The sequence below is a fragment of the Trachemys scripta genome, chromosome 15 (genome assembly GCF_013100865.1).
Source record: "Trachemys scripta elegans isolate TJP31775 chromosome 15, CAS_Tse_1.0, whole genome shotgun sequence".
In the NCBI taxonomy this organism is placed as follows: Eukaryota; Metazoa; Chordata; order Testudines; family Emydidae; genus Trachemys; species Trachemys scripta.
The window spans coordinates 2,573,136-2,600,576 of NC_048312.1; the positions used below are offsets into that span (position 1 = coordinate 2,573,136).

Genomic DNA, 27,441 nt, shown 5'->3' on the forward strand with positions numbered 1-27,441 from the left:
CGAGGCAAAGGAGCACAGGAAGGCAGTTACCTTTAATCTCTTGAATTTCTGGCGGGAGAGGAAGCCCTTGCAAGCTGCCTGGAGCAGAATCATGTTCTGGGATATCAGCTTCTCTCGCTGCTTCTCCAGCCTGGAGACTACGCCCGGCTTCAGGAAAACCTGGGGGCAACGGATGGAAATCAATCGCCACCGGAAATGTGGCCTCTCACCAGCATTTGTCCAGAAGGAAATAAGAGCTGCTCTTTTAACCGTGGCTTAGTGACCACCTCTGCTAAAGCCAAAAGGCCATATTCTGGCTTCTGATCTCTGCCCGCCAGCCTTCCGCTGAGATCAGCAGGAGCCCCACACGCGTCTCCAGACGCTGGCCCTATGTCTGTAACAATGAATGGTCCATATTTGGAGGGTGGGAAGAGTCCCCCCTCTGCCCAGGGCTGCTGTGCCATGGTACTGCCGTCATTGTCCCCCCAGCACAAGGGGGGGCGTCAGCAGTGAACCCCTCAGATCAGAGCATGCTGTAGCCGTGCTCATGTCCTGATGGCCCCCCAGGGCCCAGCAAATCCTCACCCCAGATGGATGCTGTCTGAAGGAAGCACAAGCTATGTTTTTTCAGTAATTAAGAATGGGTTCCCATCCCCACCCCACTTCGAGGCACTATTCTTGCTCTCTCCAGACACAGCATCTCCACCACTGTCACTAGGGCAGTGAACCTGCCCTCCCAACTCTGGCTCCGGGAGCCTGACTGGACCCCATTGTATTCAACTTGCAGTTCACTCACTGTTTCTATTGTTTACTCCGTCCTCTCTTTTACAGGTTCATGCCCTAACTCCTATTCAAAGCTGCATGTTGTTGAGACATTGACCATGGAGCTTTGGTCATTACCTACTTTATGGGCAGATGACATTGGACTCTCTGTTGCAAAATGCATTTGCAATTGTGTATGCACGACGTGGTAACATAGGAAGACACGTACCAACGTAGATCAGGAAGAAACCAAAGAAACGATGTCATTTACTTTACCTGAGCTTGTTACAAACATGCCTCAAACAACATAGATTGTGCTGATGTATTTGTATTTTGAAAGACCAATAGAAGGCTAAATTCAGAGATCCTGTTCCACTCCTTAGTCAAGCAAAACGCTCAGTGCTTTGACCAATGATTTAAATACTCCATATTACCCTTTTTATATTGAAAACGGATTATTAAAAATAAAACTGTATTTGTGAGCCTTGTAATGTAATTGAAATCTATATTTTAAAAGAACCAAAAAGGTATCAGAGAGCATTTCCATGAAAACTGGCTTTCTTGAGATAATGCTCTGATTGCTTCACCCCTATTTGATTGTCTCATTAATGGCTATATTAACTTCACAATCCAGTACAAAATCAATGTTCAGAGTGATGACAATACTAACTCCTATATAACAAGATTTGACTGGTGCTGCTATCATGCTATTGATAAAATAAGAGGGATTCATAGAAGAGATAATTGCAAACTATTGTATGCAAGATGAAAGAAAGTTATTCTGCTCCCTAGAATAATTCAATGAATTCTTTTTTTCTCTCTAGCATCCCTGAGACAGAGGCAGCAGTGTATATATAATTCATTTCTCTTTGCAATTAGCTTTAAGTGTGAACATGTTACTGTGGCAACTATTCATCTGGAAATGTCCTGCTTGTAGGATCTTAATGGCTTGATGTATAGATCACATCGGGTAACATTTCCAGAAGTGACTGAGTGAGTTAGGAGCCTAAGTCTCATTGATTTCCATCGGGACTTAGGTTCCTAGGTTACAACATGGAAGCAAGAAAAGTGTCTTTCGCTGTGTTAGGTCACTAGGGGATAGGTTCTGAATCTAAAGTGCTCCTGGTCACAAGCCTGGATTTTACACAGTTACGACACAAGGACTGTGGACAACATACCTGACTGTGTCCCACTGCTACACTTTTCTTTTCCAGATCAAGTACCTGGAAGAGCTCTTCTATTGCCTGTGGAGAAAGAGTACATTAAGGACTGGACTGGTGAATTCATTGACCACAGAGACCTGGTTTGACTTGTATTGAAACAACAAGGGAATTGATATATACTATACTCTTCGGGCTGAATCAGACCTGAGTTACCCTCCACTAAAACTGACAGAAAGCTGCCATTTATAACAGGCCTACAGTGTAGTGCTGAGGGGAGGCGGGTGGCCAGATTAATGGTGTAGTCTACAGGGTGCACGGTTTTGGTGCATAAGCACTAGAGGACAACCACAGTGTCCCACATGAGGGATGCTGAGCACCCACAATCCTTTCTGAAATCTAGGGGTGCTTAGCTCCTTTTAGGATTGCCCCAAAAGGATGGGTCCCCTCCTGCTCGCCACAACGCAAACAGGCGTTTTGCCTTTGATTCAGGGGAGAGCAGAATCAACTCCTTAGTGGTTTGAGCCTGGAGATGCTCAGAGCCCTTTAGGACTGGTCCTTAGAAGTGAAGAGCTGAATGTTCCCCATCAAAGTACAGCACAACTGCACATAAGAGAAAGTGAGACCCAGAACTACAGCCCACTCTAGCCCTGGGCGACTTGAAATGATTCCGTTAGAGGCACCCCTGCCCCACCGTGCAAATACCAAAGAGGGAATTCTTCCATAGGTCTCTGGCAAGGATGCATTTTAAACAAGCTTTTATTTTAAAATTGAACCTGTCAGAAAAATAATTGTTAGTTCTTTGCAAAAAAAAAGCCTAACGGTCTCACAGTGACTTAGCAGATGGATTTCATGCCCTCACCCCTGCTGGGCTTTGGCTTCACAGACTTGCAAAACATTTATTAAAAATATTTCCAAAGCAATGCAAGCAGAAACGACCCCCGTACACAGTGCATAAGGTACGTGCCCTTTTCTTTCTCATTACCTTGCAGCTATGGCTACGCTGTGGAATCACAACCATGCTGTTATTACCGAGGAGAGCTGTGCCTCTGCAGTATAATGCATCAAACAATACATGTCCCTGTCCAGCTAAAAAATAAGCAGTTTGGTTTTAGACGTTTTTACTCCCCACGTCTGCTCACATTACTTATTAATCATAAGGTACAAGAATTAGAAGAGCAGTAACTGAATTTATTTTAGGTTTAGGGCTTCCACTATGAAAATCATGAACACGGCTGGTTGGAGAATTTTTACAAATCCAAGCTAGTCTTGTCAAAGAGAAGACGGTGTCTCATTACAGATGAAATGTATAGAAATTAATGCCATGCAAAGCTTTGTGGGCTGGGTTTATGAGATTTCAGGAAAAGCTCCCCCCACCTCCCATTTCCATTCAGTTTGGGGTTTAAACAAATCCCAAACCTCAATGCAGAACGCAGCCCAAACAACTGAGTTTTGTATGATTTCACCCCAAAATTCAAAGGGTTTGATTTTCAGCTGTGATGACCAACCTGGGCTCCCAGTGACTTCTAATGGATTTATGACTATTTCTAATAAACAGGGCCAAGTTTGTTCAGGCTCACGTACTTTAACAAATCCTGCAGTGAACCTAGCTCACAATTTGGGTTTGTAACAAACCCTCAACCCAGGAGGCTTCAGTGGTTTGGAATTTGGTGGTGAAAATGTCATTTGAATCCAGTAAGAACATGCTAGTGTGTCTCATGAGTTCTGCAAACATCCCAGTAACAGGGCACCCACAAGCCACTATTTCTGTACTGCCTTCTGTGATGTGCAGTCACGAGATGAGGGATGTATCTCAGTAATTTATACTTCTTTTTAATCAGAAACCCTTCCTATATGGATGTTCCCTAAAAAGTGAAAGAAAGGCCCCCAACACTGCTCACAAAGGGCCACTATAGATGGGCTTTCCTGGAACATGTCTCTGAGTTCCTTTGACATGAAATGAGAATTGATAACTGATTCCACTTCCACTCCCCGGACAGCAGAAAGACCAAAGCAGGAAAGGCGCCGCTGAAGCTGACTTCTGTAATACCGAGGCAAGGTAAGACGAGGCCATTCAGCAGCCTTGGAGGGAGAGAGCTATTTGAAAATATCAAGGGATGGAGTTCTGCACTGTCTTACAAGGTGTTTTCAGGTTTTTGTTGCTTTCTGCAGTACAAAAAGGCTTCTTGACATGCTGGCAATTGGAAAATGTGACATATTCTTCAGAGAGAAAGCAGGCGGACTTTCAGAGGCTAGATTGACAGCTTTTAATTATAGTCTTTAGAAGAACGCTCCAAGGACAGTTATCTCTTTGTTTACCGAAAGCCTACACATTTAGGAAGAGCTGCAGGGAGTCTGAGGAGACAGCTCCATATTTCTCACAAATCCCATAAAAAGAGGAGGATGGAGGATTTTCTGGATAGTGCAGATCACATCACCACTCAATAATACCCATGTTCACGAATAATCAAAAGCATGGAACTCAGATGCTCTGGTCTTTGAGTCAAGATAATAAACTAGTGAAAAACAAAGGGCCAAAAAAACATAGTACACATCCTGAGGAGGATGAATATGATCTAAAAGAAGGGCTGCTTGAAAACCCCAGACCTCCGGGAGTTTTTACTATAAAACCTCCAGTAAAACAACGTTCCACATAAAACCTTCCCAGAATAGTCTCCTTCCTTGTTTAAATTCAGACAGGCACTAGGGACACATTTGTATGAGAAATATTTAAAAGCCACAGCATTATATGTGACCTCTCCGGAGCACTCCATAGCCTTCTAGTATACATGGCTGGCATTAAAGACTGGTTGAAGACAAAACAACATCACTGAGAATCTGGTTCCCAAATTATAAAAAACACAAAAGTCACACCTTTGGCTCACTCCTTTGACATGCTCTGCAATCTGCAAGATCACAGAACTAAGCCAAGGTTTCATCAGTCATCCATGAAAACGTCAAAAGCCTATAAAAATGGCTATTGATTTAATTCAGGCACCATTATAACATTCTGAACTGAACTGAATCCAGCAGTAAAGTTATTTAAAAAGAACAAGAAGAGCAGAGAGAGAGTATAAAGGCTCAAGCAGAGGATTCAGGGGGCCTGGGGCAAAGCGGGGAAGCTGCAGTGCTTGTACTCACCCGGCGGCGGTCCGGGTCTTCAGCGGCGGCGGGGGGCCCTTCAGTCTCTCCACGTCTTCGGCAGCACTGAAGGGCCTCCCACCACCTAAGACCCGGACTGCTGCCGGGCTCGAGGGGCCCCTGTGGGGCCCGGGGCCTGGGGCAAATTGCCCCACTTGCCCTCCCCTCTGGGCGGTCCTGGGCTCAGGAGTTCGGATCCAACACTACACCGATCGGTAATGATTCTGTGACTGCACAGTCTCTCATTCAGGTTGTGAGCAGAAGAGAGTATTGAAAGATCTGCCAGCGTGCTTATTGGAGAGCTACGAGAGAGCATTCCCAGATAAGCTACAGGGAACCTAAACTGGGTTTATCATGGGTAGAAGTTGCTCTTTGTCTATAGATCTCTCCATATTTTACCAGGCTTCCAGGGTCTAATTGACAATGAAAATACTCACATGGATTTCAATGGACATGGGATCAGAGCCTGACTTGCATACACAGGACAAAACATAACTTTCTATGGAGCAGAAATGGTCCTTCAGAGATACAAGTGACCTTGAATTGAAACCATGAGCAGCAGCAGAAAAACCTGCCAACATGGGAACCGGAGAACCCACCGAGGTCAAAGGTCGAATCCGAACTGCTAATTTCCTTGAGGCACCACCAGAAGTCAATACAATTTGTGCTGCTAAATCACGTAGGCAATTTTGAAAATCCCATCCAACATCCATGATGACATCACTAGTTAATCCTAACACCTTTCCTGCAGGTACTGCTCAGTATTTCAAAGAGCTTTCACAATTGTTACAGATATAAAAGCTTGGTTAATTCTCAGTGATACCCCTTTACCTTCAGTCATAACATATCCTGTATTTTCAATACCTCTTCTCTAGCATAGCTGGCAAAAAATATTATCTTGCATCACTGAAGATTTCATATCAGTACTTAACTGACACATCTTCTGAGGCCTTGCAGATTTATGTGGGACTACTATATGTGCCATCATTTTTCATTCACATATAAAAAATGAGAGCATCTTATCGACCTAGCGTGTATGTGAATGTTCACACAGGCCTGTGTGTGTGAGATCCTATATTTGTTAAGACAACGTGTCAAAGTCTAACAAATCCATTCCAGCATGGAGTTTTGTTGAAATCTGCATTGCTTTGATCTATCTGTATTGAGTTCTGTGAAGAGCTAAGCAGATTTGCCCATGAAAGCCTGACATAAGCTTTCTGGGGGGTGTCAGACCCACTATGTAATGCAATTAGATACCGTATTATTCATTTCTGAGTATGCAACAATGCAAATTCCCATGTGGAGCCAGGATGTATAAAATCTATGAAAAAAGAAAGAGCGCACGTTTTCTTTGGTGCTAGCTTCCGAGTGTTCTGGGTGATTCTCTGAAGTACACATCCTTGCTTCCTCTTCCTCGTTAGGCCCATTCTTAAACAGAATGAGGCCACATTGAAACGTGGCCACGAGATATCTGACTGAGGTCAGGCATGGAGGCCAGGACATGCTCAGCAAATGCAACCTCCTTACATTCCAAGCTGTTGGGGTTGGGGAGTGTGGGGGCAGGAGAGACTTTGTGTTTAGTGCTATGCTCACAAGTGAGTTTTAAATCCGTAAGTGATTATTAACTTTGGCCAAGCGTGAGAGTCAGAATGTCTAAGACTGTCAGCGCTTTGAGCCAGGGACTGTCTTGTCTTCTGTGTCTGCACAGCACGTAGTGCAACAGGGACCCAGCCTGGGCAACTCTTCTAGGAAGAGCAAGGAGTCCGGTGGCACCTTAAAGACTTAGAGATTTATTTGGGCATAAGGTCACTTAAGGTATGAAAGCTTATGCCCAAATGAATCTGTTAGTCTTTAAGGTGCCACCGGACTCCTTGTTGTTTTTGTGGATACAGACTAATACAGCTACCCCTTGATACTCTTCTAGGAGCTTCAGTACAACAAATACATACAGAACCAATAACAATAATCTTCATAACAGCAGGATGGGACAGTGAGGGACAGAGACTGCCTGGGGGGGAACTGTGCCTGGGAATTGATAACCTAGAGCTGAGTGAATACTGTACTATAGGTTAGAGCTGGGCAAAGTTTTTTGTACAAAACATTTTTTCAGAGAAAAACATAGATTAGGTGATCCCCAAACGTTCTGCAAATTTATGTTGGTTTCACCTAATTGTTTCAGTAAATATAAATGCCAAAAAAATCAAAATGATTTTTTGGTTCAAAATTTCCTCATTTAAAAAACAATACACACGATTCAAAATGCTCCAAACCCAACCAAAATGTTTAATTCAACCCAAAACAGTTTTTTTTAAATTTCAACTCAACTTCCCCCCCCCCAATTTTTTGGAATTGCCAATGCAATTTGGTTATTTGCCAAGCTCTAGTTACTGCATGGTGGGAGTGTTTTAGAGGTGGAATCAAAATACACATTTATACTGCAAAGGCCCACTGCTGCGCTCCCTAATCAACGATAAAACTCCCATTAACTTCAGTTTGTGAGGATTGGGTCCTACAGAGAGAGTGTGTACACTGAACTCAAGACTAAAGAAAAACATCTCTTCTGCTCCAGTGGCGGAGTTAATGCAGCCCATTGCAGCTTAATGCAGACGTCCTATAACACAATGTCGTTACAGCCAGCACCAGGGCGGATGAATTTTCCCAATCCCCTGCTTACGCTCGGCTGACTCGTCCACCTCTGTCTTCTTACAGCATTTAATATCAATATTGACCATTTCCAGCCGTCAAACTTGTCTGATAAAATCCTGAGGTCCGAACTGACTTTGCACACTGACAGTTTGCACAACAGAGCACATCTATGTGTAATTTATCTCCGATCGGCCCTTCCAGACTTTGAATATTTATCAGCTTTTTCATAACAAGTTACATTCCCTCGCCCCCCATTTTCACTCAAAATCTATGTGGGAGCAAATGAAATCTGCAAGCAAATAAACCAGTAGGTTTTATTCCTAAGCATCCTTCTCCTTTCACACGTCTTAGGGGAAGGGAAGGAGTACGTTGGAGCTGGGATTTTCATAGGCTCCTAAGACAGTTTGGCTCCCAACTGTCACAGAATTTCAATGGGCTTTGAGCACATCCTTGGAAATCCCCATCCTCGACTGATAAGCCGCTCTGGCTATGCAGAGAGCTGCAGCTTCACTTTTCTGCTATGTTTATTGCACGTGACCTTGTTGCATCATTTTCCATCAGATCAGACCCTGGCCCCATCCCATAACACTCATGAAACTGATGAACCCCATGAGAAGTGTCTTGGTGAAGTCTTTGCTACACAAAAGGCAAGTGGGTGACTGACATGGCCATTAATGAGAAGAAATGGAGAGAGACGTTGATGATTAAATTATCCACCTTCCCTTCTATAAACGCTGCCTTATTTTCTTCTCAGACACCCCCAGCTGGGGGAATCTCTGGGTGACTCCCCCGCTGTGTTGGGTGAAGGCAGAGGGAAAGGGAGCCAGTCACAGTGGCCAGGCCCAACCACTGCAGGGAGAATGGGAATCTGGGGTGATTTGTCACCACGCTAAAGAAACAGGCGGTGCTACCCTCAGTCAATACAACACTCCTGCCCAGGCCAGGCTGGGGAGGTGGATGGAGGAAGCATCACCTCAATGAAGCTGTAGTTTCTATGACTCTCTCAATAGAATCTCAGAGGCAGTTGTGGGTCTCTTCACAGGTAAACAGAGCCCGCTCTTTGGCTGAGGGCTAACAAAACAAGTCCCTCTGCACTCAGGGGTTCCCTGACAGTGACCCTTTAAGCTTAGGTCTGGCAGACAAACTGCTGCTGCTGCTACTGGGAGCTTTGGTCTTCCCCCTCTGCCCGCTCCATGCTGAGGCTGTTTGCTGACGAGCTGAGACCATCCACCCACCCACCCACCCACCCGTTTCACCTTCCACAGAGCGTATGGAACCTGCTGTACAAAATAAAGTTACACTGTAATGTAAGGGGACTGCAGCCCAGACCACTGCAGAATAGGGGACCAGCCAGCCCCCCACGAGCAGGACTTTTCAATCAGTTTACACTACTCTCTGGTATTTAAGGAGGAACAAAGCAAGTTTCATTTCCAAGTTGGTTTCTCCAAGGCCTCTCCACTGTGCAATAACGGGGGCAAATGGTGATAGCGTGACCAGGACTCAGATTGTCTATTGCATTTGTGAAAACCCAATTCTAGTGAGGAGAAGCACTGGGACTAGCCAGGATCCTTGCTGCTGTTCCAGTCAAGTTCAGACAGATGCTAAAGTACTCAGGTCACTACACCCTCATTAACCAAAGGGAAGGATGAAGCCAAGAAGGATGGAGCGCTGCCCTCCACGAGCCAGAGAGGACAATTTAATCCCCATCACTGCATTGCGCCATGTGAAACATGCCAGAGCCTTGCACGGAGTATCTAGATCTCAGTGCACGAAAGCAGCATGAACTCAGGCGTTCTTCTCCCCATGATTAATCCTCAGCTGAGAGCCACAGGGGGCAATTAGAACGTCTCAGGCATCTGAGATGACTACTCTGGCTGAATCAATGGCTGGCTAAGAGGAAGCTAGCAGATGAATCTTGGTTCCTTTGCTACTGTGCCCATCGTTTGTCAAACTCAGCCATGCCCCAGTGACACCAGCAGCAGCCCATATGCAGCCTCTGCACGTTTTGTTTATGAATACTGGGCTCTGACGGCTCATTGTCTGAACAACCCACGGGCTGGGTCTGCAGATCCATGGGCCTATCGCTTCACTCGCAGTGTTGTCAGCTCTTGTGACTTTATAGTCAGTCTCGCTGTATTTGGTGTTTTCTTAAAGCCCCAGCTCCTGCAGTCAAGTCCTGACTTGAGAATCTCAACTTTCATCTGTGTAATAAAAGCAGCTCCCAGCCCTGGTGGCTGCAGAGAGAAGATTGAACACATTCGCGAGTACAGCTGAAAGGCTCAGAAGCCAGGAGAGAAATAACAAGAACCCCAAATAGACGCTTTTTTCAACCTTGTGAATGAACGTTTGCAGCTGGGAACGCTGCGTGAGAGCGGATCTGGCTGCAGGTCACTCCCTCCCCAGCAACACACTGTGGGCAATCCACGCACCTTATTCTCATCTGGTATTTCATATGCCGATGTGTATTTCTTCATCACTGGCTGAGCCAGCACCTGGAAGCGGCGTCGGAACTGAGTCAGCACCATGCGATCCACGTAACCTGAGAGAGACAGAGAGGAGTAGGGTACAGATTTCAGAGAGAGGTGCTGCACATTAGCTAATCAGTGAATCAGAATGGGGGCGATTCCATCGATCTCTACAGAAAACAAAAAACTGGGTGCATATTCTCCTCCTCCTGGGGTGACAGGTTATGCTGGGGTGGCTGGTGGAGAACAACATAACTTTCTTTCTGTTTTACAAAAAGCAGAGGGGCGGGGGAGCACAGGGGTGAACATGCTAGTGCAAGGGATTGAAATGGTAAGAGAGAAAGCAAGGCCTGGGGATGCTCCCCATGAAGCAAGGCCGGATGACAAGAAGGGACATGGGCTTGCGAGCATGTTATGTTATCTCAGCACCACAACTTCTCAATGGAGTGACAGCGAAGATTGCTCACCTTCTATCTACAGATGGATAGACCTTATTGTCCATTTAAAAAGGCAGTGACAACCTTACTGCCAGCTACTAACGAGACCTGTATGGCCCCTATTGCTGGGGCATCTCTGCACCTCACAATCCATCTGTGAGGTGGGAACATATGATGCTAATCCCCCTTTTACAGGGAAACTGAGGCACAGAGAATATAAGTGGTTTCCCCAAAATCACAGAGGAAGCCTTTGACAGAGCAGGGAAATAGCCCTGGGTCTCCTGAGTGCCAGGTCAGTGCCCTAAACTCTGGGTCATCCTTCCTCCTTAGTGCACAGAAGCCATAGCCTTGGAGAGGCAGGCCGGCCTTGTGGTTAACGTTCTGCACCGGGACTCAGGAGAGCTGCGTTTATTCTGAGCTCTGCCACAAATGATCTGCCCTCAGACAAGTCACTGAATCTCTCTGTGCCTCTGTCCCGCCACGCACTAGGTGGGGACTGATCAGAGCTTCTCTCTCCCCCGTTTTGTCAGTCTCGTCTGTTTGACTGTAAGCTCACAGGACCAGGGACTGTTTCTTTCTAGGTGTGTATACAACACCTAGCACAACCGGGCCCTGGTGTCATGTGGGACCTCTAGGTATTCTCATAATACAAACCACCTTCACCCAACCAAATCTACACTCCATGGCTGGGCTAACATGACGAGGTGCCAATTTAAAATATATGCAAAAGCTTTTCGCTGTGCTGTATTGGCCAAGAGAGAGAGAGTGTAACGGAGTCCCAGCTCCTGATCTGTCACCCAGCAGGTCAGCCTGCCATCTCGGCTGTGAATATGTCCCCGTGGCAGCTCCCGGCTCATTCTGCATGATGTCAAAGACAGCAAAGCAGTAATCAGTAAGGCACCAAAGTAGGAATAATTTCTCTTTGTTCCTGATTGTCCCAAATGCTCACACTCGCTCTCACAAGTGCTTTCGAATCCAGTTATATTTATTATTAACAAGCAGGAGACAGGCATCCGCACAGCTTGCAGAGCCAGGCTTTATTCGGCATCAGAAACTCTCCACTTCGCCCAATAATTCTAACAAACACGTACCCGGAGCAGTGACTAATTTCCTTCAAATCGTCTCTGGGTTCTGCTGTCCACACCTCTGTCGCTAAAGACACTGCAGTGGTTTGTAAGTCAATAACCCTGCCTGGCTCGTGGGGAGAGATGACTATCCCTGGACACCTCACATCTAGACCACTGCGAGGTTCCTCACCAGTACCCAGCTCTCAAGGCCATGCACAAACGACATCTAATGCAGCCCACGGCCCCCCACCTTGTGGGCACAGCAGGGCACCAAGAACATAGACGGTCTATGCTCTGTTCTCCCCACTGCCAGACATTTCATTGCCAGGGGAAGCTCTACAATGCACTAAATAGCCTGGGCCCCCAACTGTCCCTGCCCATTTAGCCCCCACCATGGCAAATGCTCTTGGAGGGGGCACTTTGGCTGGTTAACGCTAGATGAGTCAGAAGAAGCAGGGGACTCACTCAGCAACAGTTACTTGCCCCTGGAATCCAGACCCACCGGAAGCCAGTCCAGGCACATTCTAGGTGAGATGAAAGATGCACCCAGATAAATAGCTGTCACCAGAACTGAGTGAAAGTTGGTCTCATCACCATGGGACAATCTACACAGTTCCTGGCTCTTTAGCGGCTCCCCTTGGTAAACTGCCTTGCGTTGTGTGGGAAATGTTTGCAAGCCTTCTGGGTTGCAGTTCTTGCAGGCACTGGCCGGGGAGCAGAGCCAAGGGAGTGCCGGTTTTGATGTGTGGATGGAATTGGCAGTTTTTGTGCCTTGGTTCGGACTGTTTACATGACAAGAGCTCCAAGTGCTAGGGAATGTCAGGGATATCCGATTTTTCATGTAAAGGCTCAATAAGGAGAGCTCTGAACAGGCAGAACCTGGCCTGATTTACGTTTCCCTTTGAAACATTTGTGTTGCCAACTGCTCAGCTGGGAGCAGGTCATGCTCATCCATCTCAGCGGGGAACTAAGGGAAAGGCAGCCGTTAGGACTGACGAAGTTATGCACAATTCAGCGGGCACAGCTCCATGACTGTAAACTGGCAGAGGGGCCGGCAGCTCCTGAGGGGGCAGAACTGCAGTCGGGAGGGGTGGAGAGGTCCTGAAGAACCTCAGCCTGGGGTGAAGGAGCTAGAAACCATGGTAAATCCACCTCTTTCCCATGGCCAAAGCAAAAGACCAGCGGGCAATCACTGCGCTGTGACGGACGAAGACAGGACGTGCTGAGAAGGGGCTAATCAGGAGACGGAGTCGGGAGCTAGTAGTTTAACAGCCCTCCATGTATTAGTAACTGCACACTTGAGCTGCTTTGCAGTACAGCGGCTAAGGGAGGGTGGGACAAACACATGCTAAAAAACGATAGCGCAACGGAGGCTTGCCATACCGATCCTGTACAGGCGTAATGCATCTAACAGCTGGGCCCCAGACAACTGAACTCTCAGGGTTGGTACGTCCAAAGTCAGCTCTACTTCTCCTGTGATGCAGGGCTGGGAGGGCTTCCCTTCTGCGCCATCTGCTCCCACTCTTGGAACAAGACAATGGACAAAGTGTATCTGGGATCGTTTTACCAGGTTTGCGAGAGCATCCTGTGGTATAAATAAAAGATAAATTAGATGTGTCTGAGTTGGGGACTGAAATAACAGAAGAACAGAAATTCCCTTTCCACTTCTTGATGGGCTTTTCAGCCACATACAAGGAGTTTCTTCAAATAACTAGGAATCAGAAACTGAACTGGCCAATGGAGAAAAATGGCACCAAATCAGTGTCACTGTTTGAGTGAACTGTCAGCTGTGTGGGGCAGGAGCTGTCAATTACGGTGTTTGTACAATGCCCAGTGCAATAGAGACAACGAGCCAACCGAGGCATCAGGAGACTCTCATGACATAAGCAGCAACAGGCTCTATGGTATAAAGGCACTTTGACCCACTCCTTACGATACATGAGGGTAACAAGACAACTCTGTTACTCACCATCTGAAGTTTGATCTGAGCACACACAGATTTCTTCTTCACAGCTGCCAAGCTGCTGGTGAAGGTCTTCCTCACACAACCAGTACGCTGCAAAGCTTGCTGGGAATTTCCCTCCAGACCTGCCACTGATCGGCAAATCAGGGGCATTTTGGACCGAGGCAGAAACAGCTTCTTCAGAGCATCTCTGTCAGAAATGAAACAGTGAAATAAACCAGCCACGGTCACAAATGGGCTGATTGATAAGATCACAGAGATGCCACAATAATGGCCCAAAGGTGAATGAAAAACCTTTTCCTTTCAACTTACTGCAAAACGGAATAAAAACCATGATTGTGCACTGGCTAGCACACTGCTAAGGAAAGTGTTTGGATACTGTAGCTTCCTTACCTATGGGGAAGCTGCCACTTTGCGTCATCATTGTCTGAAATGCAGTATTTTCTGGAATGATGTGCCAAGAACCTGCGTTTCCTTCTGGATGTTTAACCAGGTATTGTATCCCAGCACATATGCTAGAGGCAAGCACTGGGACCAGGTACTGAAGGAACAGGGTATCTCAACAGCAGACTTCCCCCTCCCCTTTTCTACTCCAGGTAAAGGGAGTGTGTCACAGGGCTCACATCGAACACGGCCTATGTAAGACAAACCTGGCTGTGAACAGAGAATCTCTGTCTCTCATCCATAGTGGATAATGGCCATTAACTTCCTCACTGAAATGAACCCCAAACGCAGTGAGCTGAAGGTGGCTTAATAGCGGGTTAAAGTTACTGCCTATGTAAGGACATGAATAACTATTTGATTATATATGTGCCAGGGTGCTAGAGGAAACAATACAAATCCCAGTGGTTTTGAGACAGAAGGAATGGTGTTAGTCATGTGACGCCTGGTGTCTGACACAGCCCCGTGTGTAGTAGCTGCTCCCGGTGCCCCTAGGAACCTTGGGATGTTCACACTCATCCATTCTCTACATTAGTGGGGACTGGTGCTGAATAGCGTTAGTGTCTCCTTCGAATCAATCGCCCTTGGTCGGGGCAGCCAGGGAGACCAAGATCCATTCCTGGAAAGGATGTTCACACTTTGAAACGGCTGTTGAAGACACTAATGACCTGAGCGCACAGTGGGGGCTCAGGCTGGGACTTTCAAAGGGCCCAAAGAGAGTCAGATGCCCAAGTCCCACGGAATTTCATTGTAATGCCGAAATCCCAGCCTGGGCACTCAGTTTGAGCCAAAGACCAATGGGAGTTTTGCCTGAGTGAGGACTGCAGGATCTTGAAATGTTCTGAATAATAAATATAACATATAAACTAGATCATATCATAGATAAACAAAATTATGTCGAAATGAAGCATTTCAATCTTATTGAAACAAAACTTTTCAACCTCATTGAAATGAAACATTTTGATAGCTTCCCTTTGAAAATGTAGGTGAAACTGAAACGTTCCCATGAAATAAACCCATTTCATTGAATCAGCATGTTCTGATGGAAAACTTGTGACCAGCTCTATACACAATGTCTATTCATTCTGTATTGTATGTCAACCAAATTAATGGGCCCAGATGCTGATTAATCATAGGTGTTTGATGTTATTGCAGATGACCAATGAGTGAACCTCAAATCATTCGGCACCTGTTTCTCCAGCCTTACCCAAATGATCAGACTTTCTGCAAGGCTGGGTCAAACAAATGCCATTTCTGCTGGCTTTGCAGCATTTTCACGTCTGATCCCAGCTGGACTCCAACAACAAAATACAATAACAATAGTGCTGACGTTACATTCTGCTTTCCATGTTTGAAGCACTTGAGAAACCCGAAGGGACCAATTCCGCACCTATTATTCACACTATATAGCGCTTGCCTGAGGAGTCCCATTGAAGATAATGGGTACTTCTCACTCTGATTAAGGGTTGCAGAATCAGGACCTAAACTCGTGAATACTGAAAATACCCCAGGGAGCTAGGTAAGGGAGAGTGTTACCAGCCCCCGTTCACAGATGGGGACACTAAAACAGAGAAGTGAAGTGACTTGCCCACCATGGTCAAAGAGGAGTAAATATCACTGCCAAGATGATAACTCAGAAACTGCTGGCTGCCCCTCCAGTGCTCAGACCATGAGATCCTGCCCCTCTCTCCCCTAAATAATGTCAGGAAAGGCAACCAAACCTTCAACAAACTTCTGCCACATTTGGCTCTGAGTTTGGGGTGAGGTTTCAGGAAGGGAGAGAGAGCTCTTGGATGACTCAAACCAGTTTGTGCATTGCTGCTACCAACTGCCGTGATTCACTCTTGGGACTTGTGTAAATGACTGCTCGCCCTTCATAATTCTGGTTTCTTAGTAAAAATTCACACTTGATCCGTTATGAAACCATGGAACGGTTATTCCTGATGTGACGAAAGAGGAACTGAAATCTGTTCTCTATAGCATGAAGCAGCCGTGGAGACAGGTGGTTTAACTGTGGCAGACATTCCATTAAGCGATCCCTGACTTCAGGAAGGATTATGCAACTAGGGCAATTATTTTCCTTAACTTCTCTGGGACTGAGCTAGGCTGAAGCTGCTCTCAAAACAGCCAGTGAGGATGGCCTGCCAACCACTTTGGAGTATCGTTATAAATGCTACAAAAGGCATAATTTCCACTTTATGATCCCCAGTTGGTTCAAAAAATACCCATAAAAGTCTTAGGCTTAATAAAAGATGGGAGAAAAAACCACATTCAGAATTTCCTGCCTCCAAAATGGAATCGCTTTCCCCTCCATTAACTTTGCTTTAGCCCCAGGGAAAAGTTTTACAACTTCCAGTCCCAGTTAAAACACTTTGTTTCATTAAGGAGGGATGTTCTCCCCAGAGCAGTTCTCATTGGCGACGTTTCTTATTGCTAGTGCTGCAGTGACAGAGAGCGCGCTGCGGATGTACCCTGCTTCCTAGCTCTGATTTACCTTGTCACAAGATGCCCTGCTTCTCCACTGCACACTGCCCAGGACATCTGCTCCTGATACTTACATTTTGGATTGCTGCAGGACTTGGATGGAGTTTTGGGCTGACAGGTTCAGCTTGGCTTTATTCATCCAGCCAGTGAGGTCGTAGCGAACGGGATCTTTGCCCAGCTGGTGGAAGATCTCAAACTGCAGCATCTGCTCACACTTGCGAAGGAAGCCTTCGTCTGGAATGTCGATACACCAGCAAGCAGAGGTTATTCAAGGTCAATGGGGTGAAGTCAGCAAAGCTGCACAAACAGGGGGCCTATTGTCCTGCTAATATGAATGGGGTTTCTATGGGATGTGTCCATTAGCACAAATTTGAGGTAGCCCGGTATAGTAAGAGACTAGGCTTGTGAAGGGTGGCACTGACATAACAACTAACGTATACTGCACCTCCTTTATGTACCGGAAGCTGTACCTGTCCAAGAGAAGCAGGGGCAGAGACTCTGTCTGCAGGTTGTGCATTCCTGTATCCCTGACCTTGGAATGGAACCTCTGTCCTGCACCCCTCCCAACTCCTGTCCCAGCAGAGAAGGCAGCCAGATCAGTGAAGTGCAAGGTCAGACGGATGCACATTAAATTAAAATACTCAAACAGGCACCGCACTGGCCTTTCCCACGGTGCAATTCTGCTGGCTTCTGGAAAACGATGGAGCTGGAAAGCAGCTGTGAAGCCTGAAACAACTCAGCCACCTGTGCCATTCTCCATCCCCGCACGCTGCTGCCTTTCCTTAGGGCACAGATGCCCAGGCGAAGCCCCTGCTGCCAATGCGGCCCCAACCAGCCCAGCAGACAGGGGGTGGAGATGCTCACAGGGCCAGTTCCAGGCACCAGCGCAGGGGCGGCCAATGGAAAGGGGCGGCACATCTGGGTCTTCAGCGGCAATTCGGCGGCGGGTCCCTCAGTCCCTCTCAGAGGGAAGGACCGGCCGCCGAATTGCCTCCGAAGAAGGAAGCGGCACGGTAGAGCTGCCGCCGAAGTGCCGCCGATCGCAGCTTTTTCTTTTTTCTTTTCTTCGCCACTTGGGGCGGCAAAAAAGCTGGAGCCGGCCCTGCTCACAGTCTCACCCTTGTTGCCTGGGCAGACTCCAGCTTCCTGTCTATTTATAAACGGTGCCTGTTGCACATATTATATAAAAGGTCTTTTCTCTGGGTCACTCAGGTTAGCAGCACTAAGGTTTCTTCAAGCCGTGCACACTGCAGAGATGACAGCGTTTATGGGCCTGCTCCTCAGTTCACGTGAACCAGCCCAGCTCCTCTGACTTCAATGCCAGCTCACACCAGCTGCGGCTTGCGCTCTGTATGTTTAAGTTGGCTTCCTGGATTTTAAGTTATTTTGGAGCTGGGTCTGAAACACTATTGGTCTTGTTCCCACCTTCAAAGGTGCTGCTGTCAGAGGCGCACGCTGCAGCTAACCTAAGGAATCCAGCAGGCTGCTGTGCGGGAACTAAAACCATTTTCTCAGCAGTGTTGATATTTGTCACAAACTCTTCTACCACCGTTGACCTGGGCAGTTTCACAAGATGAGAATGTTGGGAATTTTTCAGTCTAGTTGTCCGGGTTAGCACTGTCAGACTGTTCCACACTGAAGGACTGGGTGACTACAGATGTCCTGAACACACGGTAATCCTTTCTATACTTGACCTACCCAGAAATAATTTGGGTATTGCGTCTGTAGCTAGCTTTCCTTTAGATGCACCATCACTCGGACACCAGCCTTAATCATTTCATTTGACTCTAGTCTGCTCCAGCTCCCCTGGAAGTGAATGGCAAAGCTTCCGCTGATTAGAGTAAATGCACTTAGTTGGCACTGTACATCTGCTCACACAAAATTTCCTCTCCGGTTCCACTGCTGAGGATTTATTCAATGATGCAAAGATAAATACTGTACATGCATCGAAACCTGGAACTTCCATTAAAGTCAAGCCCAGCCCAGCCCATGTCCACTAGAGAGCACCAGGAATGCCCCTGCAGCCCGGCAAGCTGCCTGGTCAGCAGGGATGGAGAGATTGTTGGTTCCCACGTATGGATGAGATGTTAGGCCAGGCAGTACAGTATTAAGAAGTTATATGTTGAGTCCAAAATGCTACCTCAGTAGCTTCACAGGCTTTTAGGGCCACTTTGTCAGAGACTACGACGGGTGATCCCACAAAAATGCATGTGCACCCACAAAACCCAACCCCACATAAAGAGGTGCCTGCTTCTACTCACTAATGTGTGTGTTGTGAGCTCAGTGGGTCTATGTGCTTTTTTGCGGCTCCCCCTTTAAACCCTCCTTTGTAAATATGGACCTTTGGTTGACAGTTGCTATTCATTGTATTCAGGAGATGCAAAGGCAGAAAGCTATGGTTTGATCAAGTGCAGCAAGAGGCCCCTGAAGAGGTTATAGCACCAATTGGAGAAAGGCTAGAATGAGACTCCGAGGCCTCCATTCCTCTCCGTGCCCTTTCACAGGGTACTTTCAAGGACTCATTCTGACACCAAATGCCCAAAGATCTGGCAGAAAGCTGAGAGGACAGGGGGAAAGGTGTACTGCACGTAACAGCCACTGAACCAGAGTGCCTCCCCATGGCTCAACGATGGCCTTCCCCCAGATAAAATGCGGTGAGTCCCATTTGCTCGCAGTAGCCGACAGAGTCAGACCCAGGCTGAGCCCGGCCCTTTGCGGCCAAGAAACGATCCCCACCCCTGGTCCCCAAGCAGAGTGCAGCCCACTGAGGCATTTGATTTGCCAGATGATTTCTGAACCTTTTAAGCCCAAGGGAGGTGCCAACGGAGGGGCAGCGCCCAACGCCTCTGCAGATTTTACAAGCAGCGTCCCCTTGTTCCTTACCCTCACTCTCTGTGCCCTTCTTGGCAAAGTACGAGCACAGGCGGTTGAGCACCACGCTGTCACTGGAGCCTGGAATCAGAACCTCCTCGTCCAGAATCCAGAGCAAGCCCTTGGGCTCTTCCGCCCGGCCCCCCGGCGGCACCTGCAGCTGGTAAAATGATACAACCCATCAGAACATCTCCCACCTGGAGCGAAGAGGGCAGGGGAGCAAGAGGAGATGCGAGCTCAGCTGGCCCTGATAAATGAGGCATTACATTGCCCTCTAGTGATGGCTCTTCAGTCACTTATGTAAAATGAGTTCGGATTCTGTATCCATATCCCCAAAAACTCAGCAGTAATGAGCTCCTCCGCTCAGTCTGTTTGCTGTCTCAGGCCAACAACTGACTGGACCAGAGGGACTGAGGTCCCTGTGAAGTTTGATCACAATGTCCATCCAGGTGACGGCGCAGGAGCACAGACCAGGTCGTGTGTGTGGGGAAGCAGGCACTGCCGCCACCCATGCTGGATGTGTTTTAGAGACAACCGGATATTTCATTCTCTGTAGCTGTTATTTGGGCCCTTCACTAGCACTAGCCCATAGCTTAAAAAAAGCAGCCACAGGGAACATACTGTGAAACGTTAAGAACCTAACTGCAGCCTTTACTCCAACGCCCCCCCCGTCACCATTCCGTTCCTGTCACCCCAACGCCAGCGCACCTCACGTTAGCGCATTGCCTCGGGAAATCCTTTGTCCACTGCGAAAGGGAGACTAATCCTCGTGAAATACAAGATCCATAACCAGCAGCATTCCCAGCGCTTGCTCCCTTCCCCGCCAGCGTGGAGATGGACAGACAGCAACCAGCTGTTGCTGCTGCTCCCCGGCCGCGTTACCTGTGAGGGGTTCTGATCGATGACAGACACCGTGGCCATCGGAGAGAGCTCTGGCAGATCAAAAGGCACCTCGACATTTTCCTGGAAAACATTAGTGAGAAGTTTGCTTCATTGGGGAGCTGACATTTGAAATCCAAGAGGAAATAAACTTGCAAGAAGAAAAACTGTGTCTGCTCCTTCCCCCCCCTTGCTGAGTGACAGCCTGAAGTTGGCTGATCAAAGCCCCTGTATCAGAAATCTTTGAACTGACTGCACTGGCAAAGCCGCAGTTGACAGGACTGGGTAATTCTGTCACACTGAAGGTGCTCACAAGGCTTCTGCAGTGGTTTGGGTGCATGTCAGAGAAGCTGCGTAAATAAGGGTGTGATAATAAAGGAGGACTTAACAAGGAAGCATCTTGAAAACAATCAATTATTTAATTTGCAGCTTGCAGGCTTTTTATTGTTTTTATTCAGTTTTCCTCTCGAGCTGAGAATTCTAAGTCAACAAGCCCATGTTACCAGGCTCCTGTTTCTACAGCTGTTAACTTTCTCAGCCTCACTGCCCCACATAGACACGAGCCAGCCATTCATTACTGACAGCGTCTTCCTTGTGCTACATCGTTGGATTATGCCGCTCCCCAACGGGGATTTCAGCACTTCTGAAAAACATCATTTTACACACATGCTTTGACTTTGTGCAGCTAATGTAACCATTTCACGCTCAGGGCAGCCATGAGTTAAGTGGCTCCTGGCCCCAGCAGCAGATGAATCAGGTGTTTTCCGCAGAATTCACAGTTTTAATGTCTTTTCATGCGAATTGAGTGAGGCAGCTGACTGCGGTTTCAGATACGGGACCTGCACCCACACATTGAGATGGAACCAGTTCAAATGCGGGGTCCCAGATTTAAATGGACACTGAAAACACAGGCTGATATCAAGACAAAATGTGCCTGAGCATTGTGAGTGAGGCAAGTAACTTCAATATTAAAATGCAGATTAATTTTTGACTTGCTGCAATTGTTTGTGGATTTTACATCAACTTGTTTCCTAGATAATTGAACATTTTCTTTTCTTTTCTCTACCTGGCACACAGGGGTACAAAGACAAGTGCTCAGCTATGTTGCTAGCAGGGCCTCCTCAAGCCACCTCCAATGTGACAAAGCTACTCAAAGGGAAGTCCAAGCCAGTCCATCCCAAATGGGATTTCTATTGGGACCACAAGGAGCTGATGGGGAAGGAGTACCACACAAACAAGGTGGGAAGGGGACATTGCTTAAGACTTCAATCTCCATTCAGATTTTGGGATGCTTTAGCAGTACTTCTCTCATTAAAAGCCAGTATTTAAAAAGCCGTGGACACTCTGGCTGATATGCAGCAAGTGGAACAGCAGTTCAGATCCTAGAGAGGGTCAGAGCAGGGGCCTCACCTCCCTGTACCTCTCCAGCTCGGACATGAACGTTCTCTTGTAGAACAGTGCCTGCAGCTGCTCATGCACATAGTTGTGACAAAGTTCTTCAAAAGTAGCTGCTCGCTCCTTCTTCTGGTGTCGAGGGTTGTGGAAACCAGGGGTGTCCACCACCATGATGGAAGCCATGGAGAGGTGACTGGATGAAAAAGACCTGAGAAAACACAGTAAAAATAGTGTGGAAGCTTTAGACAAGAACATATCTGAGTCCTATTTGGTTAATTGAAATTATTTCCTTCCCCAACTGTAAATATTCTTTCCTCCTGTAACTATCATTCCAGGAGGCACTTTTAATCATTACAGTCCTATGACCCTAAGCAATAATAACACCACATTTAATATCTCAACAATGCCTAGTTGGTTGGCATATGTTTGTGTCTTTAAAACAGAGTGCTAATAACCACATAGCTACTGATATTTTCCTGTCCTTTAGAATTTGAACTTTATCCAAGTCCTCCTTGTTTTATTTATTACTGGTGACTGCTTCCAGCCTAGAACAGAAGATCTGGCATAGCTTGTTCCTGACCTGGACTAATAAACTTTTCATGGATGATGGGATGAGATGCCTCTTCTTAGGCAGCATACCTGAAATATGGAGTCCTCAGACCTAAGTCGTCTTAACTTTGGGTGGCAGGACTGGTCCTAAAGATGGTTAATTGAGCCACATTGACTATGTTACTGGCAGTTTTAAGTTCCAAAGTATCGACTGTAGGAAAATAAAGAGTGTGATATTGCTACTGTGGAAGAATGCTGGGGAAATGATTGAGGAAAGTATAACCGCAAACGCGGAACGCAGCAAGTATGTTCTGAGGTAGAGACATACTGTAGGTCGCTGGGAGAGAAACCATCTTTCCAACAACTTCTTCCAAGTTTTGTTTCCATCCATGCCAAATACTTCAGATAAAAATAACTGTGGGAACATGACCTGGAGAAAGCTCTGTGGTTTTTTCAAATATCTATTTCTGAAAAGGTTGAGTTACTCTGCTCTCCTTCAGATGCATTGTTTTATGTCGTTTCCCATCTCGTCCTCCCGTGGCATGATACAACACGATTTGTAGAGTTGCACATTCTGCACATGGGTGAGATGTAAGAGCATGTACTTCTGTCAGATGGCAAATGCCAACTGAAGAAAATTGCTGAAAATAATTGGAGGGAAAAATGCTAGGCATTAGCATCCCGAAGTCTCCCTGAAAAATACAAGTTTGCAGGAAGAAACAAAAGTATTTTTAGAATTCACTTAACGAATTTCCTATCAGCACCTTCCCCTAGCACCACTGACATGTCCTGTGATTCTGAAATTATAGTACAAGTTGAAAGTGATTTAAATTCATGGTACCTCATCAACTCAGTGAGAGTCAGCAAATTTTTTTTGACTGCATTGAAACATAAGTTTTCCACTGTGACATACTGTATCATTGTTGGAATGGCTTTACAGGCTTTGATGGGCTGGCTTGAAAAATAAAAACAAGTGAAACAAAGCTGGTGTTCAAGGGAACGGAGGAATACAAGACACATTCTCTGAGCTAATGAGTCATTATTCAGGATTTTAGACAGCCAGCAGCATTTTGCTCTTCCCTGAGATCTCAGAGAATCATCTTTGGACAGGCTGAAATAAATCAGAAGCAACCATCTGGAGTATTTCCAGTCACAGGATTGAATCTAGATTCTGGATTTGACAACTTGAGCTGTAAATCAGAATGAAAAACAAAGAGACTTCCGTGGCCTGATTCTTTTCTCTATTGTCTTGACTAGAGTTTGCCTTGATTTACACCAGGATAAGAAAGACAGGAACCAGTTCCCAGGATTCCTTCTTTTATAGCAGCTGCAGCATCGCTGCTGAGAAGCAAGTGGGAGATGGGATGGTGCAATTGGGGTTTCCAGGCCAGAAGGCAGCATTATAACTAACTGTTAGCAGCACCAGAAAGAGGCTGATTAAATGTCCAGTAATCATCAGCTGCTTTTGGAGTTTGGATACAAACTCTATAATTCTTAAGAGCTAACTCACAGCTCAGAGTCAAGCTTTTTATTAGAGAATGAATCCTACCAAGCAATCTGTATGGTTCAATCTTTGATTTCACAACCAGTTTATTACTCTGTACATACTGGTAACCTTGATTTCAATCCTGCAAAGTCACAACGATTATTAATAAGTAAACAAGCCAGTTCTCAACACCGCAGTGCTCCAGTGACTGTGTGGTCTACAGGGATATAAGGCGAGTGGAACTAACGAGGGGAACAGGCCCATCTGACTGTGGGGAATACTTCACCTCAGCAGAAAATGTGCTAATTGGATATTCCAGTCTCCGAGATGCACATTGGATATAAGAAACAGAACTGAATGTGTTTTTGTCATAGAAAAAACGAATCTGATTACCATCCTCTGGCTACCAAAATTCACATAAACATGACCATCAAAGAGGAGATTTCACATCCCCGGGATTAGGAAGGTTTGGAAGGCTTTGAACTAAAGGTAGGTATGAGTATGGGTAAACTGGTAAAATCTTAATTTTAATTTCATGTCACTTGTAAAATACTCAGTTCCGTAAGCCGTAGTTTGTGATATTGACAACTTGCACTTTCAGTTTTAATAAAATGAAATATTTTAAAATAGAAAGGATGCAATGTAGCTAAAAAGGGCAAACCATCTAGAAAGTGGGACTCATAAGGGGGCTCCTGGAGGCAACACAAGAGCCTGAAGTCAAAGCTGGTTTCCCGTAGTACTAAGAAAAGGAGTTCTTTCCACCTAGGCCCATGAAGAATGCTTTGGAAAAGCAAGAAAAATCATGAAACTTCTCAGACTGACTCTGCGAAACTAGTAAGCACCAGTAAGTTGAAAAGAAGAGAGGTAGCACAGCAGCTAACAAAGCAGGGTCCTGGTCCGTGACTGGGGCTCCCACCAACCACCACAATGCAAAATACAAGTAATAAGAAGTGAGTGCTAGGCTGAGCAGCACAACTGGGAGCCTGGGGAGCAGAAGAAAGAACTCAAAAAAGTCCAAATAAGAATCAGAGAAACCTCTGAATGTTTGGGGCGCTTGCCTAACCTAGCAAAACATCCCTTCTACTCACTGTCTGGCCACAGCCCCGGCACTGAAGCTTGCTATCTGCTAAGGGCCACATGAGCTCTGTGTCGGATTTTTCAAGTGCTCTGTATCCACAGTTGAAACCAGATCTGCGAAAGCACTCGGCTCCCGGCACCTCCCAGTGGGACACTGATGGCCGGACTTTCCAACGCACTGAGCTCTTGGGAAAATCTGACTCCAATTCTGGGGGCTGAGTCCTTCTGAAAATTCTGGACTCGGGGTGGGATTTTTGAAAGCACTGACATGACCGAGGAGAAAGAGTTCCAGTGACTTTTAGTAGGACTTATGCTCCTAGGAGGAGACGGGCGGATCCCTTTGCATGAGGGAGTGCGCCCGCCATTAGTTACCAGGGCTCACAATGCAGGGGTGATTTTAGACACCCAGCTGTTGTTGGATGATCACAGCCCAGCCATAATTCAGACACTTTACCGTGTGCGTCTGGTCCGGAGGTTGGCACCTCTCCTGTCGGAGGAGAGCCTGGCCACAGCGGTGCTCAGCACAAGCCCTTCAGCTGGATCCCTCATGCTACAAAGAGAACGGGCTGCCAGCCCTGCCTTCTCTGTCAGGGCCCCAGGACGCTAGGATTTGTCCCCCCTTGCCCCAGAGCCTTGGTGACCTGCCGAGCAGGCCGGAGGGGCCATGTGAGTACGGTTGAGAGTCAGGCCCTGGTCTGATGGGAGGGGGTGGAAAGTCGCTATTTATAGCTGGCTGGCTGAGCAGTGCTGATTCCAGCCTGAATGTTTGTCCTGTAATGTGGCTGGGGTATGGGGTTGTAATGCTAGTTAAGTGCCGTGATGCCCTGGTACCAGCTTTTATCATTGAAATCCAGACAAATAAATACAAAAATGATGAAGTCGCATGGTTATTTTTGAAAATCCGACCCAAGATATGGAGCATCCTGCACGCAAAGGAACCAAATCCGGCCGTGAGCAAGTAGCTGCTGCATTATGCTCCAGGAGCCTTTCCGCCTGCTTCTTCATCGCCGGGCCGGGCGGCCAACCACGTCCCGTGGTGATGAGCAGAATGATCTATTGAGCACGCTGTAGTATCCTTTAAGAAGTTCATTCTTTGACTTTCTTCTGTTACAGAAATATTCTTCAGATAACCTTTCTGCAGCAACCGGGGACTACCTACCACGTGCATCTCTTCAGAGTGCGTTCGGCGAAGATTTCTCTTTAGTAATGTCAGGGATGGGGAACATAAGGGACAAACATAATGGACATGAATCATTTCTATGTATTTAAACATTGTTTGTCAAGCATTCCGCTCTCTACCAGCCCCGGGGAGACTTATTTGTTTGTTCTCTTAATTGCCTGGCTTAGGAACACTCAATACCTGTTGATCAGAGAGACAACAGCAGCAAACAGTTCTTCATAGAGACCTGCAGCCATCCCCTCCACACATTCCACCCCCGTCAGCTTGGGCCCTAAAGGATACAAAGAGAAAAGAGGACAGAAGAGCAAAGACACCGAATGATTTATTTGCAATCCTTTTTGATCTTCCATAGACAGAATTGATAATAACTACAGCACCTGCTCCTAATTCCTATGTCCAAGGCACTATATAAATCCATTTACACGAGGAATAAATATTTGCACGAGTGGCCCTGAACTGCTCCAATGTCTCTTACCTGATTTATATTTTGTAATAAAGGCTTTACAATATAGGGACTGATCTCACAAACTCTTACTCACGCAAGTATATCCTACCAGAGTCAACAGACTGCACTCCAGTCAGTAAGGACTACTCATATGAGTACGGGCTGGTTCTTAATCTGCATGAAATCAGAGAGCGAGACACACACACACACACACACACACACTCTAAACCTGCCTTCCGGAATTAGCTCCATTCATTCTTCTGTTCATTCCAATTATGCACTGGTTCATTAATGCTACCAGACCATATATTTATGCTTGCTCTTCACTGAGCTAGACCTGTAAATGCCATACAGCATGTTACCCAGATTTTCTCTAGAAAGACGCAGGCTTTCGCAACAAATCTGCAGTGCTGCTTCATGCAGGAGCATGATGAAGAGAGGCTACCTTTACATACTGACTTTTGTTTTTTTGATAGCTCTTAAAACATTTTACATTCTTCCTTTAACCCTGGAACCTGAGCTGGTTGCTAGGAAACAAATAGCCTCCTAGCACCTTTCTCAAATATGACAGTCCTTTCCATGGCAGATGTCAGAGTCTGAGAACCGTGAACACTGGCTGCAAACACACAAAGGGGAAAAACAACTTTCAAAAGGAAAATATCACCAAAAGAAGGGAGAAAAATAAAACAGACACACTGAAATCAGAGGGATGCTGGCTGTGAATTACACTCAGTGCCCAGATGTCAGCGGGGAGCAACACATTCTTGGCTTCTCAGCCAAATGATTTCCACTTGCTACTTAAAAATACTTGACATTTACAATTCAAATAACTATTTGTTAGGACTGAAGCTCCCCTCCTCCTCTGCTGCTTTTCAGCCTCCTTGCAGGAAATAGTTGGCAAGTGCATGTTCAATAGTTCTCCTGTTGGTTTCAGCACAATGCAAAATTGTTACAAAAATACACAAATTGCCCCGTGAGTGACAAAAGAAACGACAAAGGTGTGGCAGCTTGCTG

The 27,441-nt window shown here is 46.5% G+C and overlaps 1 protein-coding gene across 3 annotated transcripts in view; it reads right to left on the reverse strand.

The window, feature by feature from the left end:
* MYO18B (myosin XVIIIB) overlaps positions 1-27,441 on the reverse strand; it is a 188,217-nt gene that overhangs the window by 102,603 nt on the left and 58,173 nt on the right. For all 3 annotated transcript variants that reach the window (XM_034790788.1, XM_034790789.1, XM_034790790.1), the window contains exons 12-21: positions 26,163-26,253; positions 21,706-21,898; positions 20,299-20,379; positions 19,429-19,576; positions 16,620-16,779; positions 13,627-13,810; positions 13,041-13,242; positions 10,118-10,227; positions 1,920-1,985; positions 31-159 (exon numbers count right to left, since the gene is read on the reverse strand). In XM_034790788.1, coding sequence (XP_034646679.1) covers positions 31-159; positions 1,920-1,985; positions 10,118-10,227; positions 13,041-13,242; positions 13,627-13,810; positions 16,620-16,779; positions 19,429-19,576; positions 20,299-20,379; positions 21,706-21,898; positions 26,163-26,253 — 1,364 coding nt within the window. The remainder of the gene's footprint in view (positions 1-30; positions 160-1,919; positions 1,986-10,117; positions 10,228-13,040; positions 13,243-13,626; positions 13,811-16,619; positions 16,780-19,428; positions 19,577-20,298; positions 20,380-21,705; positions 21,899-26,162; positions 26,254-27,441) is intronic.